Source organism: Lampris incognitus, chromosome 19, assembly GCF_029633865.1.
Source record: "Lampris incognitus isolate fLamInc1 chromosome 19, fLamInc1.hap2, whole genome shotgun sequence".
In the NCBI taxonomy this organism is placed as follows: Eukaryota; Metazoa; Chordata; class Actinopteri; order Lampriformes; family Lampridae; genus Lampris; species Lampris incognitus.
Window position 1 is genome coordinate 33929033 of NC_079229.1, and position 13916 is coordinate 33942948.

Here is a 13916-nt window from a genome sequence, read left to right on the forward strand (position 1 = left end):
AAACAACCTTTTAGGGCTCCTGAAAGACAAAGCTGCTCTCTCAAAACCAGCCTGTCTTCTCCTCGACTCGACCCTCCCTGTCACAGTTGGCTTACGTGTGTGACGGAATTACACGTCTAAACATAAAGTGGTCCAATTTGTATGGGGGGGAAAAAAAGGCCAACACACACACTGATGCTACTGTCCACACGGCTCACCGTATGCTTAAAAACATAAAAATAGTCCAAACGGGGATGAAATGCTGAAAAATTAAAACTGAAATTGTTTACTTTAAATATGCATGGGGAAAGACAGGTGTTGTTGTAGCCAGAAGAAGCTAACATGCCCCTCTAGGAGAGATGCCCCAACACACTGCCAACATCCCACCAGCACACAACCACATCCATCCAATGAGCACAACAACAACAACAGCAGCAGCAGCAGCAGCAGCAGCAGCAGCAGGCTACTTCCAAATATCTCTTCCCCAAACAGGAGTGGATGAGAAATAAATACACTGCATTTGGAAAAGGATCCTCACTAATCAGTAGACCGGGCTCACCGTGGGAGCTCGCAGGGCTATCAACTCCCAACGACCACCAGTGCACAACTACACGCTATAGTGCATGATGTCATGGGCTACAGGACTATAGCTCCTTATTACGGATTACTAACACAGCCATTACAACCTGCCACGACCACCGCGGCCAGCACAGCTTGCTTCCCCCCTAACGAACAGGGGTGCTCGTCTGCAGCGATGTGAACGACACCATATGCACAATCAAATCTTAGCCATAAGCCAGGCTGCCTTAAGTTCTCCCTCCATTTTGGTGGGATATTGACAAGCAAGTCGTCTCCGTCTCTTGTTTGCGGGAGCCCTGAAACGGCTCACACATTAATTGTCATCTCTGCGGGAACGGTCGGGGTAGCTTTGGACAGATGGCAACGTGTGGGTAGCACATAGCCCAGAAAGAGTAAACGGGGCTGATAAAACGCCACTGTAGCACGCACAGTAGCCGCGCTCGGCGTTGCCGTTTCGCAGAGTGAGATGTGCCCCCTGATCGATAAGGTTATATAGTCGCGCCGGGTCATTATCCAAAACTTTTTAAAAAAAACACACGAGGGGGGGGGGAAATTAAAAGAGCACGCGCGGGCAAGCATTAATATTGACATTATCGCCGGATCCGAGTGCGCGTGTGCTCCGGCGGTCGTCGCTGCGCCGTTGTTATTATAATTCCCAAATAACTTCAAACTGAGTTGACATGTTCACAAACTTTCTCCCAACTTTTTCTCTCCCCCCCCCTCCTCCTCCTCCTCCTCCTCCTCCACTCTCCTGTCCGCCGCTTCCTACGGCTTTCGACAATCCACGGAGCCGAAACGGGGACAAGACTTGCGCCGCATGACATAATTTATTTAAATTTCCCCCAGCGCTCGTGCCTTCCCTTAGGGTTTTCTCCGCGGTCCCGAGCTGGGGTAACTGATTAACACAAAACTTTTTTCTCTCCCCCACAGCTCACCCCTCTCTCATAATTTAAATAACCCCGATATTTTAATTTAAGAACCGGGTAACCATTTGCTTATTTCACACCAAACTCACCCCGGGCGCCTTAACATCCTTTCTGCTGGGTTTTTCTCGACTTTCAACTATTTTCCGAATTTTTAATAATTTTTTCCTCATATTTTTCGCTAGACGCGGCGGGCCTGAAAATTGTTTGCTTTCTCCTCTTTCCAGCAGCCATTGTGTATGCGCTGCGGTGCACCCAAACTACGCGTTAGGCCACGCCCACCCACCCCCGAGTCCCGCCCGCCCCGCGCGTTCTGATTCGCCCGCGCCGCCGCCGCTCTCGCCCCCGGTGTCATTTAGAGTCGCTTTGAATAAAACTCAATTTTTGGACTCGCCGGGGATACTGTCAATCGTTTTAACCTCGGTTTAGTTTCATTAACAACGGTGGGCGGGCCGAGATATCGGCGACGGGATCTCACTGGTTTACCGCTGTGTCGTTTTATGGAGACCTCGGCACTCATCCGGCGTGCGGAGCTTCCTATTGGTCCAGCGTTCTGTCAGTTTCCGGTGGACGTATGGGTGATTTTGCTGGTGCGCCGTTGTGCATATATCTTTTTGACATGTGCATGATGGGTAGTTTAGAGCCAGTTTAACCTCACTAGGCTGCATGTGACTAGCGATGCAGAGGACCACTAACGGTGGTTGGTTTTATGGCAGAAATACTTTATTGATTACCCAGGCTCAGGTTAGTCTAATGTGGTGCATGTGTTGCGCATGGCCCCCGTTTTGTTACCAGCTTGGATAACCTTCATTGCTCTCGATTCAAAGGCGCACCGACGAGTTATTGCTGGCGAGGAGCAGTTGGAAATTCCAAAGGTAGGTTATTCATCTCGCAATTCATTCCTTATTATGATGTTACATTATGTGCATACCAGAAAGCTGGAGCACTTCACCGTCTTTCACATCCGCTCGCGGACGTCAGTGAAGGTCAGTGTTACATTATAGGAGATGGCCAGTTTCACTGTAGCTGACAGAGAAAGAAGACCCCCCCCCCCAAAAAAAACAGCTTGGAAAAAAATGCATTTTGGGCCTGAGCTTATTCTTCCTGAGGTTGTTTTTAACAAACATAAATAAAATAGTAGTACATTTTGGGGATTTTGGTTACCCAGGGGTGAAAAAGAAAATCACAATCTTTGCATTTTTGTGACATACATTTACTTAAGAAATTATTCAGCTTCAACTGATCATTTCTTTTTTTTCCCCTGGAATTTCTTTCTGCTTCCATACTACTAATCCATTGTAATGTAAAAATGGAAGGGAAAAAAACAAAAGAACTAAATGTCTCCTCAATTTCCCAGAAAGTTGGATCAGTTCGTGAGATTGAAGAGGTCACTTAGATGAGGGATGAAACGTTTCTCTCAACGAATGTGTCCGGGTGAACTGATTCAACTCTCTTAAGATTTTCTTACCTGGGCTACTGAGCGTGTGTCAAGACACGTCTCCAGAATTTATTTCACAAATTCCATCCATCCATCCATTATCCAAACCGCTTATCCGGCTCGTGCAGGGATGCTGGAGCCTATCCCAGCAGTCATTGGGCAGCAGGCGGGGAGACACTCTCAAAAATCACTCAAAGGATAAGTGCTGAATTAACTGTTAAATTGGGCCAGGTATAGCAAACTTTCTTGATCGTGTTATATAGATTAACAAGGTCCACATGTTGTTGTTTTTTTTTAAATTACCCGTGTTCAAATGCACGATTGCACATTTAATACCACAGACTTTTGAGGTTTCACAACTGAAGCAACAGCTCAAAAGTAGTCCTACTGTCACGAAGACAAAACGAAAAGCACCGGGGATTTTGAGATGAAGTTGTTAGGAGGAGAAAGTCACAAAATGGTTGGTAAAGCTTTTAACCTCTCTAGAAGCACTGTTCAGTCTGTCGTAACAAAATGAAAAAAATAAACTAAAATGGCACAACCCAAACACTACCAAGGTCAGACTGTCCTACCAAACGGAGAAACCAGACAGAACGGATATCTGTGAGGAATTTGGCCAAGAGATGAGCTACACAGTCGCAGAGTTCGTTGGCAGAAATGAGATAAAACTGTTCAGACAGCAGCAGTCTCCTCAGCACTTCACAGATTCCACCTCTTTCTGAGAGCAGCTATAAAAAAAAAAAGGCACTTCAGAGAAAACTAACCCTAAAGAAAAATGTCAGTATTTTGCAACCTGGATCTTAGTTTTGTAGTTTTTTCTATTTGCACATAAGTTATGGTGTCGTTTTACTCACCAGCTTCATTTAGTAGATTTTGGACAGGGAACCGCCACTATACTCAGCTTTACAACGGTGTCTTATGGGACCAGTGAACAGGAGTCTTAAACCTGTCCTTTAAACAACAAACCCCCCCCCCCAAGTGTCTCAAGTCAGACTGTGTCCATGACTGTCCATTTTCTAGGACTTCTCTGTTGTGCTGGCCAGCTAGTTTATGGATGGTTACTAATACCTACAGTAAGTAGAGGCTGCTACTTCCTGCAGGCTGAACCAGGAAGTAGATCAGCCATGTGATAATATTGGACATTTTGGGTAAAAAGCTTTAACTTGTGCTTTCGTTTTCACTTCCATATATTTGGTTTAGGTAACTGGGTAAATTAAATTGTCTGAAAATTTGTGTTCCGTTGTCTCGTAAGACACTGCTGTAAAGCTGAGGTCCCATTTCCAAAACCAGGCCAGTTAGTAAAATGATAAACCAATATGCACGATGGCAAAAAACCACGAAAGTAAGACCTGGGTTATAAAAACTGGAATTATCCTTTAAGTCAGGTTCGGAGTTTGCTTGAGGCTACGCGACAAAATTTGAGCCGTTCTCGAAGATTTTGTGACCCGATGGGACTAAAGTTTGTCCGAAAGTAAAATGAGTTTGGTGCAAACCAAACACAGCCGAACAACCAGGAAACATCCTCCCGACCATCAAGCATGTTGTGACGGCATCACTGCCATCCAGGGCAAGATGGATGGAGCCAAATACAGACGGACCTTTTAAGAGATCTGTGTTGAGGGTGAGGATTCACGTGCCGACAAGACAATGACCCAGAGCACACGGCAAAAACTACCGAGAGATGGCTTAAAGGAAGAAATTGAATATTCTACAGTGGCTCAACCGAAGCTTTTTATATTATCAGCGGCGTCTTGTTGAAGTGGCCAGTAGTAGGCAGAACCTTAGAGCTACCAATAGAGAGATATTGATTGGAATTAGACAGACGTGTGTGGAGTAAAGGGTTAAAGTTGGTACTGAAGTGTGTTGTTATTTTATGTGATACCAGCTACGACTGGCGCAATCGAGGGAATGAAGGACAAGTGTGCGTGTGTGTGTGTGTGTGTGTGTGTGTGTGTGTTTGTAGGTGTTGCATGGGGGAAGTGTTTTCGAAGGCCAGCTCAGGAGCTTAGCTGACTCGAACGTTAAATGAGGAGCTGGGCTGGTTTCTGAGAACAGAAGGGTTTGATGGACAGAGGAAGAGTTCAGGCTCATGTTGTGGCTTAAATGTGCAATTTCCAAGCAACGGCAATATTTCAAGACGTTTTCACTATTTACAGTAACTATCACGCCATTTCTCATTTTGCTTCCTTAAAAAGTCTCTGTTGCAAGTCGGTGAAAAGCACATCTGTCAGTAACGGCGTGAGAAAGTACTGGACCGCAGAAAGAGAAAACGACATCGAGCTCGTATTTATTCAAAGTAAAAATCACAAGGTTCTTTATGTTACTCACACATGATGACGCGCTTTGTAGAACACGTTTTGGACTCTCTCTGTTTTTAAGGGACGGGATAAAATGTAAATCTAGACGTAAAGGAATGTAAAAGGATCTCGGACGCTGGCGGCCATACCGACACGTACCCTGGCTCTGCCAAGTGACGGAAGCGAAGCAGGTGTGGGCTTGGCTAGTACTTGGGTGGGAGACCTCTGGGGAAAACAGAGTTGCTGCCGGAAGTAGTATTGTTGGGCCAGTAGGGGGCAGTCTCCACTCTGGTCCTAAAAAAAAAAAAAAAAACAACAAATGTCAAATCCCAATGCCTCAGTGCAGTGACGGGGACGCTGTGCTGTAGGAGATGCCGTCCTTCGGATGAGACGTTAAACTGAGGTCCTGACTCTCTGTGGTCATTAAAGATCCCGTAGCACGTATCACAAAGAGTAGGGGGTCCCCTTGGTGTCCTGGCAAAATGTCCAACCTGGCTCTCTCCATCTGCCCACCTAATAATCCCCCCCATGTAAGTGGCTCAATGGTTCCTCCCTCTCCACCTCAAGCTGAGGTGTGGTGAGCGTTCTGGTGCAGGGTGGCTGCCGTGTGTCACCCAGGTGGTGCTACACACTGGTGGTGGTTGAGGTGAGTTGCCCCCTTCAACGTGAAGCGCTTTGGGTGTCTAGAAAAGCGCTATATGAATGTAATGATTATTATTACCCCTCCGACTCCAACTTTAGGTTTGCAGAGGTGAAATAAGAACACCAGGGGCGTCCGGGTAGTGTAGTGGTCTATTCCATTGCCTACCAACATGGGGATCGCCGGTTCGAATCCCCGTGTTGTCCCCGGCTCGGTCGGGTGTCTCTACAGACACAATTGGCCGTGCAGGTGGGAAGCTGCATGTGGGTGTGTGTCCTGGTTGCTGCACTAGTGCTTCCTCTGGTCAGTCGAGGTGCCTGTTCTGTTCAGGGGGGAGGGGGAACTGGGAGGAATAATAGCGTGATCCTCCCACGCGCTACGTCCCCCCGGTGAAACTCCTCACTGTCAGGTGAAAAGAAGCGGCTGGCGACTCCACATGTATGGGAGGAGGCATGTGGTAGTCTGCAGCCCTCCCCGGATCGGCAGAGGGGGTGGAGCAGCGACCAGGACGGCTCGAAGAGTGGGGCAATTGGCTGGGTATAATTGGGGGGGGGGGGGGAATAAGAAAACCATCAGAGTAAAGGAATAGCCGGTGTAGTTTTTTATGACTGCCATGCAGAGACTTTCGACTTGTGACGGCTGGCTTCGTAAGAAAGCTGTAAGGTGAAGGTTGGGTGAAGGCAGAAAGTATTAATGGATGCAATGAATCATTTTTCTGAATGGAAATAATTTCGATTGTGAACTCGTAGATCATCTCGCCGTGATCACAAAGGTTAAACCAGTGTTGATGGATGGCTGTTGTCACAATCCCATTTTATCATATCTCTTTTTAACATATGCTGCAGAATCACTTCTTCATCCTCTGAAGCCGCAGTCAGTCAGTCTATTTTTGTGAAATGTCCCCCTCAGGTTAAAATGCATTTCATCAAAACTAAAACTGCAAAGTGGATTTAATGCCGGGCTTAAAACCTGTGCCACAAAATCAACAGATGAATCTAATTTTCTGCAGGTTTGTGACATTTCCGTACAACCCAGCCAATGTGTGTGGCTGTCTTAACCTGTCACTCAGACCACGCAGACATTGTTTGTACTACACTAACTAGAAGTTAACAACACAAATTATGAGCCTGCTATTTTTCATCGTCATTACGAGTCCACCTAATAAACAAATTAGAAAAAAATCAAAAACGCACATGGTACCCGTCCAAGTTTAGCTCATCGTGTCAACACAGGTTACATGAGCTGCACAGGGGATCCACCTCCACGTCGAAAAAGATAGATTTATTTTTCTAATACTGTTGTCTCTTTTTGGAGGAAGGTTGGTGCAGTGGTTACCACGATCGCTTCACAGCAAGAAGGTCCTGGGTTCGAGCCCCGGGGTAGTCCAACCTTGGGGGTCGTCCCGGGTTGTCCTCTGTGTGGAGTTTGCATGTTCTCCCCGTGTCTGTGTGGGTTTCCTCCAGGGGCTCTGGTTTCCTCCCACAGTCCAAAGACATGTAGGTCAGGTGACTCAGCCGTGCTAAATTGTCCCTAGGTGTGTGTGTGTGTGTGTGTGTGTGTGTGTGTGTGTGTGTGTGTGTGTGTGTGTGTGTGTGTGTGTGTGTGTGTGTGTGTGTGTGTGTGTGTGTGTGTGATGGCCTGGCAGCCTGTACAGGGTGTCTTAGGCTCCAGCATCCCCACGACCCTAAGTACGGATATGTGGTTTGAATAATTGATGGATGTATGGCTGTTGTCTCTTTTTGCTTATGATCTGACTATGTAGAGTACATATGTCATACTGATTCATTAGCTCAGGTTGGACGGTTTGGAGACAAAGCAAGAGAGGCAACATTGAGATGGCTTGGACATGTGTGGAGGAGAGATGCTGGGTATAGTGGGAGAAGGATGCTGAATATGGAGCTGCCAGGGAAGAAGAAAAGAAGAAGGCCAAAGAGGAGGTTTATGGATGTGGTGAGGGAGGACATGCAGGCGGCTGGTGTGAGAGGAAGATGCAGAGGACAGGAAGAGATGGAAACGGATGATCCGCTGTTCATACTTACCACATTTAAGGTGGATTTTGGCCTGGTGGTCTGTTCAGGGTGTCTCCCTGCCTGCCGCCAAACGACTACTGGGATAGGCTGCAGCATCCCTGCGACCCTGAGAGCAGGATAAGCGGTTTGGATAATGGATGGAGGGATGGATGTCCTGGCTGGTGTACAAGTCAACAGGAAAATCCTCCCCATTCACCACAGTGTACAGACATAAAACACCGTCCGGACAATTCGGCTGTTAAAAAGAGCTCATGGATTCCTCACATTATGCTCTAGAAAGATAATCTACTACATAATAATCTGCAGCGATGAGTTTACAATGCATTTTAAACAGTAGATCTGATCATTATTTGTATGATGTAATCTCTTAAGCATTTTTTCTGGGGGAAAACAAATAAATTACTAGACACGGCTTTCTATTCTAAGCACTTTTAAAATGGTACCTCGGAGGTTCCTCTGTAGTTATATTAAGGAAGCAGGGGAAGTTTTACTTTTTGACCGAGTTGAAAAACTCGTCTTGAAATATGACACAGTCAGACTAGCACACTGTGAGTTTAGTTTCTAGATTGTAATAGAACTTGACATTGATTTGAAAAAGTAGTTGTTTACGTGATGTCTGTCCAGCCTTGTCTCATCATTCAGGTCTGCCCCGTTACATTGGCATGCTGCGGTTTACGGTTTGGTTTACATCACCTGTTATCAATAGGTAAAGTGAAAATAACCTGTGCAACAACTTGAACCTGTTGATATTGTCCCCTTACATGCAGATCCAAATGGATAAAAATACACGAAAAGTTCGGAACCAAGACATTAACCCATGCATTGAAGTAAGCTAAATGACTGTCTACACAATACCATCAATCTCACGGTGTGATAATGGTGCCGGCTGCTGGGTTGAGTTGGATAATGTTGTATTTGTCTCGATAACCAGACCCCTTGTTTTTATACAGGAGAGTGACGGGTCTCAGAAGTGCTTGGCTGCAAACAACTACGATAAGAGTGTGTGTTCAGCGTATTTCCAGAGATATAAGACCTGTAGGAAATACTGGGTGAGTATTTATATTAAAGGTCAAATCTTATCAGAAAAGAAAATTGAAACAGTTTCAGAAAAGCATTGTGAATTTCATTAGAAACCGTCAGCTGTGCTCTTTCACCGCCTGGCCTCGTGTGGTTTTCTGAAAAACATTTCAGGTTTATCTTCTTGTCGGCAAACTAAGCAGTGTCATTTGGATCGTGTAATAGAGCGACTGATGGAGATAATCCAGGCAGCCAAAACTCATTTCAGCTCTTATCAAGCAGGTGCTTTAACCAACCTCTGGGATCTGAAACTTCATCCTCTGTTGCGTCTGTCTGTCTCCTTGTTTTAGGAAACCACTGCCACCTCTTAAGAAAGTTGAATCAGTTCATCTGGACACAAGGTTTATTGAGAGAAACGTTTCATCACTCATCTAAGTGACCTCTTCAGTCTCAACTGACTGCAGGTATCCCCACCCTTATAGACAACACGTAACGACCGAAACCAACGATGGGTTTCATATGCAAATTACCGTGAACATTAACTGGAACTGGAATGGCCATGTGTACTATTCACAGAGGATTTGGGAACAGTTGCAATCATAGCATTGTAAGATGGAGACGGATGTACTCTTAGCCCCCCCTCCAGGAGGAACGCTGGTTTGAATGGGGAGTCAAAGAGGCCTAGAGGGGGGCCAAAGAGTACATCTGTCACCATCTTGCAATGCTGTGATTGCAACTATTCCCAAATCCTCTGTGAACAGTACACGACCATTGTAACTAGTTAATGTTCAGGGTAATTTGCATAGAAAACTGATCGTTGGTTTCGGTCATTATGCCACTGTATTGTTTATAAGGGTGGGGATACCCGCAGTCAGTTGAGACTGAAGAGGTCACTTAAGTCATTTTCATTTGTATTGTCCATTATCGCAAATTTCAAATTTGCCTCAGTGGGCTTTATAGCAGCACAACATCCTGTCCTTGGACCCTCACATCGGATAAGGGACAACTCCCTAAAAAAAACTCTATGACAGGGAGAAAAAATAGGAAGAAACCTCAGGGAGAGCAACAGAGGAGGGCTCTCTCTCCCAAGACAGGCAGACGTGCAGTGGATGTTGGGTGTACTTGGATGAGTGATGAAACGTTTCTCTCTCAATAAGCGTTGTGTCCAGATGAACCGATTCAACTTTCTGTGATTTATTAATGGAGAAAAGTAACATAAAACATAAGTAAAAGATTCAAGCTTTAAGAGGTAACAGATGTGAAACACTTACGTGAACGTGATAGTAGATATTCTCATAAAGGCCCCATTTTTATGGAGCTGGCCCAATGTGTTCAGCTTGAGAAGGATGCTCTGTTCACTGCTCTTAAGCAATGATGAGTACTTGTATGTATCAGCTAGCTGACAGTTGATATGACACAAAGAATGTATTGAATTAAAAGGTCCATTTGGTTCCTTGTAGCACAACATAATGATCCAGAGGAGAAGGGACGGCATCAAGCCGGACATGCCCACTGCTGAGGAGAGACAACAGATCCTCGCTGCGATCGGAGGAAAGCCATACTGAGGATTTCTGCACAAGATCAAATTCAAATAGAGGGACTACTGCTTTCCTGGACTGGCGAGTCTAGGACAGACCAGCAGGCTTGCGAGTTTCAGTGCCTCTGATTCATTGCACGACCGACCTACAGGGTTGTAGGTGCAATGCCATCGCCTGTGTGTATTTCTGAAGTCCAGACCAGGTGGCTGCACTGCACCTGCACTTGCTTGGGGTCGGTCAGTAATCTGTAATTTAAGGAAAACAATGACAATGAGGAGACCCATGTCATCCAGGCACCAAGTAGAGCTGAATTCACATCAGTCATCCAGTAATATACATGTCGAAACAAGACAAGAGCATCCATGGGACCATCACTGTAGATTTAAAAATGTTTTCGCCCTTCAGATGCAGCGGTGGATGCAAACCAATCGGATGAGCGTTGAAAAGTTTTCAAATCTATGGCGGACAGTCAAGTGTATGTTTTCACATGGTTTTCAACAAGTAGAGTTGAATTTTCTGCTTTTCGTTCACAAAAATCCCCAGCGATATCACAACATTTTGAAGCTATGAAAGATATTTTTATGTTGCCTAATGGATGAAACAAATATATATCTAAATATCTTGATAAATAGTGGATTGAGATTCTGCCACGTGTGCCCTTTTAAGTATATTGGAGGTCCTTGATAACAGTGTGTGCTTGATGGAGGGTGTTTCTGTGCTCAACAGAGATGATTTGATTAAAGAGAAACTGTGAAATCAGTTTGGTAGTCATGGCCCCTCCTTTCCCCAAAGGTGTTCAATGCTGAAATACTGCAGTACTGCAGCGTTTGTTGTAATTCGGGTTCAGTCTCTTTGACAGGGAGGAGAGCTGCCTACCACAGTGCTCCTGAGCAAGATGTTGAGCCCTCTCATCCTGACGTCCATTTTGAGCTGTGCCAGATGAAAAGTACTTTTACATTATCGACAGACTGCTGTGGGAGAATGTCTTCTCTGCACACTAATCCATTTAAGGCACTCAATGTCTAATACTTTCGAGTCTGATGTAAATAGGTGTATTGCATCAACACAAATCAAGTACAACAAACCGAGCCGGTCCCGGGACGAGAGCAACTGAAGCATCTTCTGAAGGCCCACTTCTTTTATGCTTTACCCCTGTCTCCTCCCAATGCAGAGCTTGAACTCGGACCACTCTCCACTTCAAATCATGTCTCCATATTTCCTATCAAGACATTGATTCACATACTGCCATCTAGTGACCGCAGTGCGTTAGGTCACCTGTTGGTTCCCTGAAAATATAATGGTGTCTAACACACAGCTCAACTACCCTTTGTTGACGCCATTATTTCCATAGTTGCCATGCATCTAAAAATAACCCAATACTTACTTTAACATAAATGATTATAATTTTTGAGTGAATACATATAGATTATACAATACGCCGCTGAGTAATTAATTCTTCCTTCCATAGTGTTGTATCCGGCTATTTTGTTGCCCGGTGCTGGATTCGATACGGCGAGCACTGCGTCACAAGGCGACGTCACTAACCGCTCGGCTAAAGGGTCAGACCCGTTAGTTAGGGGGCTAACATGTTTTATCAGTAGTTTACAGTATCAATTCTTTACGCTAACATTACTGTATAATCTCAGTTACCACATTCGTCGCCTTTTCGGTGCACAAAGATCAATTTATTTGTTCCCTATTCAAAAAAGTTAATTAAAAAAAAAAAGCTCCCAGCTTTTGTTCCCGCGCGGTAAAAGCTCGTCTATTCACAGGATGGCCCCGTGTCCTGCGCGGGGGCTGTTCACGAGCTTTCACCCGGAAACAAGATGGACGCTGCAAAGACGCGTCGTATTCTGCTGCCCAGCCTTGTTGCTGCGCTACTGCGTCACACAAAGCCGCCAAAATGCCGCTTTGCCTGACTTGTTATCGGGGTCAATGCTAATAAATAACTTTTCTAACTGGTCTACGTTACCCTGCGTGGACAGCAACTAACGGTTACAGCCTAAAACCTTACAAATTACATTTCAGCAAAAAATATATGCAGGACGTGTTATAAAATAATAATAATCACAATAATAATAATTCTAAAATATTAAAAATAAAAAAAAATAATAAAAAGTTTCTTAACGTCAACCAAACATTTATTTCCGTCCGTCGAGTTTCCGCCTAAATGACGTCACAAGCCAGGAAGTCGGGGGCGTTCGTGCGAATCGGGCGGGAATTCGTTTCCCGGAAGCGCGGCTGCGGTTTCTGAGCCCGGCCCGCCGTAACGGACAGCAGTCTCCCCAATATTCGGGATAATTTAGCGCGGGTACGATTTAAGTCCTTAAAGTCATTTCCAGTTGGTGTTTTTTTTCCTCCCCCTCTGACATTGTTCTGGTTTTGCTGGCGACTTGGGAGAAGGAACGGCCTCCGTGTGGCGGCAAAATGGCGCCGAGCTGCCAAGACAGCGACGACGAAGACGACGGAAGACATTTTGGGCGCAGAGGTTAATTTATATTTTATCAAACGTATTGTTAATTTCACTCAGTCTGGGCCTGTCTGGCGGTCCTAAGTGTCACATATGTGAAGGTGGTTATGCTAGGCCAGTGGTTCTCAACCGGGGGTCCGCGGACCCCTAGTGGTCCGTGGTGTAATTGCAAGGGGTCCGTGAAAATAAAATATATTTTAAAAAAAGATCCTATGACATTTATAGGAATAGGATTATTTTACTCAAATGTGACTGAGACCTTTATCTACCTAAACTATAAAGGGTAACAGGACTTTTTTCTCTAATTACATCTGTTTCACAAGTGTCATTTATTGTATTTTAATAAGAGATCTCGCTCCCGTTTGCATTGTTAAAAGTTACTGCATAAGAATTCTGTTGTTACATATATCTGAAAGTTACTGAATACATATTCTGTTTTGTTACATATATCTGAAAGTTACTGCATACATATTCTGTTTTGTTACATATATCTGAAAGTTACTGAGTACATATTCTGTTTTGTTACATATATCTGAAAGTTACTGCATACATATTCTGTTTTGTTAACTATATCTGAAAGTTACTGAATACATATTCTGTTTTGTTACATATATCTGAAAGTTACTGCATACATATTCTGTTTTGTTACATATATCTGAAAGTTACTGAATACATATTCTGTTTCGTTACATATATCTGAAAGTTACTGAATACATATTCTGTTTTGTTACATATATCTGAAAGTTACTGCATAAGAATTCTGTTTTGTTACATATATCTAAGTTACAACTGAAAGCTCTTATTTTTCCCCCAGAGTGAATAAATGCTATAATGCATTTAAAATGCAGTTTCTACTGTTTCTATCAAATTGCAACCCCCCTGCCCCAAGATCAGGTGGAGGGGTCCTCGGGGTAGATCAAAAATACGCAGGGGGTCCAGGACCCCCAAAAAGGTTGAGAACCACTGTGCTAGGCTACTGTAAATCGCAGTCGGTAGTAAACGTCC

At 44.7% G+C, this 13916-nt stretch overlaps 1 protein-coding gene across 2 annotated transcripts; it reads left to right on the forward strand.

Annotated features, from left to right (window-relative positions):
- Window positions 1-1927: 1927 nt before the first annotated feature.
- chchd7 (coiled-coil-helix-coiled-coil-helix domain containing 7) lies at window positions 1928-11189 on the forward strand. Of its 2 annotated transcripts, none has more exons than XM_056299640.1 (5): window positions 1928-2071; window positions 2309-2356; window positions 8654-8713; window positions 8837-8935; window positions 10364-11189. In XM_056299640.1, exons 1-5 carry the CDS (start codon window positions 1982-1984, stop codon window positions 10466-10468), a joined length of 402 nt encoding a protein of 133 aa, XP_056155615.1. In that variant the 5' UTR covers window positions 1928-1981; the 3' UTR covers window positions 10469-11189. The 2 variants fall into 2 exon arrangements, with proteins under 2 accessions (XP_056155615.1, XP_056155616.1); XM_056299641.1 differs by lacking the exon at window positions 1928-2071 and adding an exon at window positions 2134-2225.
- The last annotated feature ends 2727 nt before the right edge of the window (window positions 11190-13916 follow it).

Coding starts and splice junctions, on each gene's coding strand:
- chchd7 (XM_056299640.1), top strand. CDS start 1,982: ATGGAGACCTCGGCACTCATCCGGCGTGCGGAGCTTCCTATTGGTCCA. Junction 8,714..8,836: donor ACATTAACCCATGCATTGAA/GTAAGCTAAATG, acceptor GTTTTTATACAG/GAGAGTGACGGGTCTCAGAA. Junction 8,936..10,363: donor AGACCTGTAGGAAATACTGG/GTGAGTATTTAT, acceptor GGTTCCTTGTAG/CACAACATAATGATCCAGAG.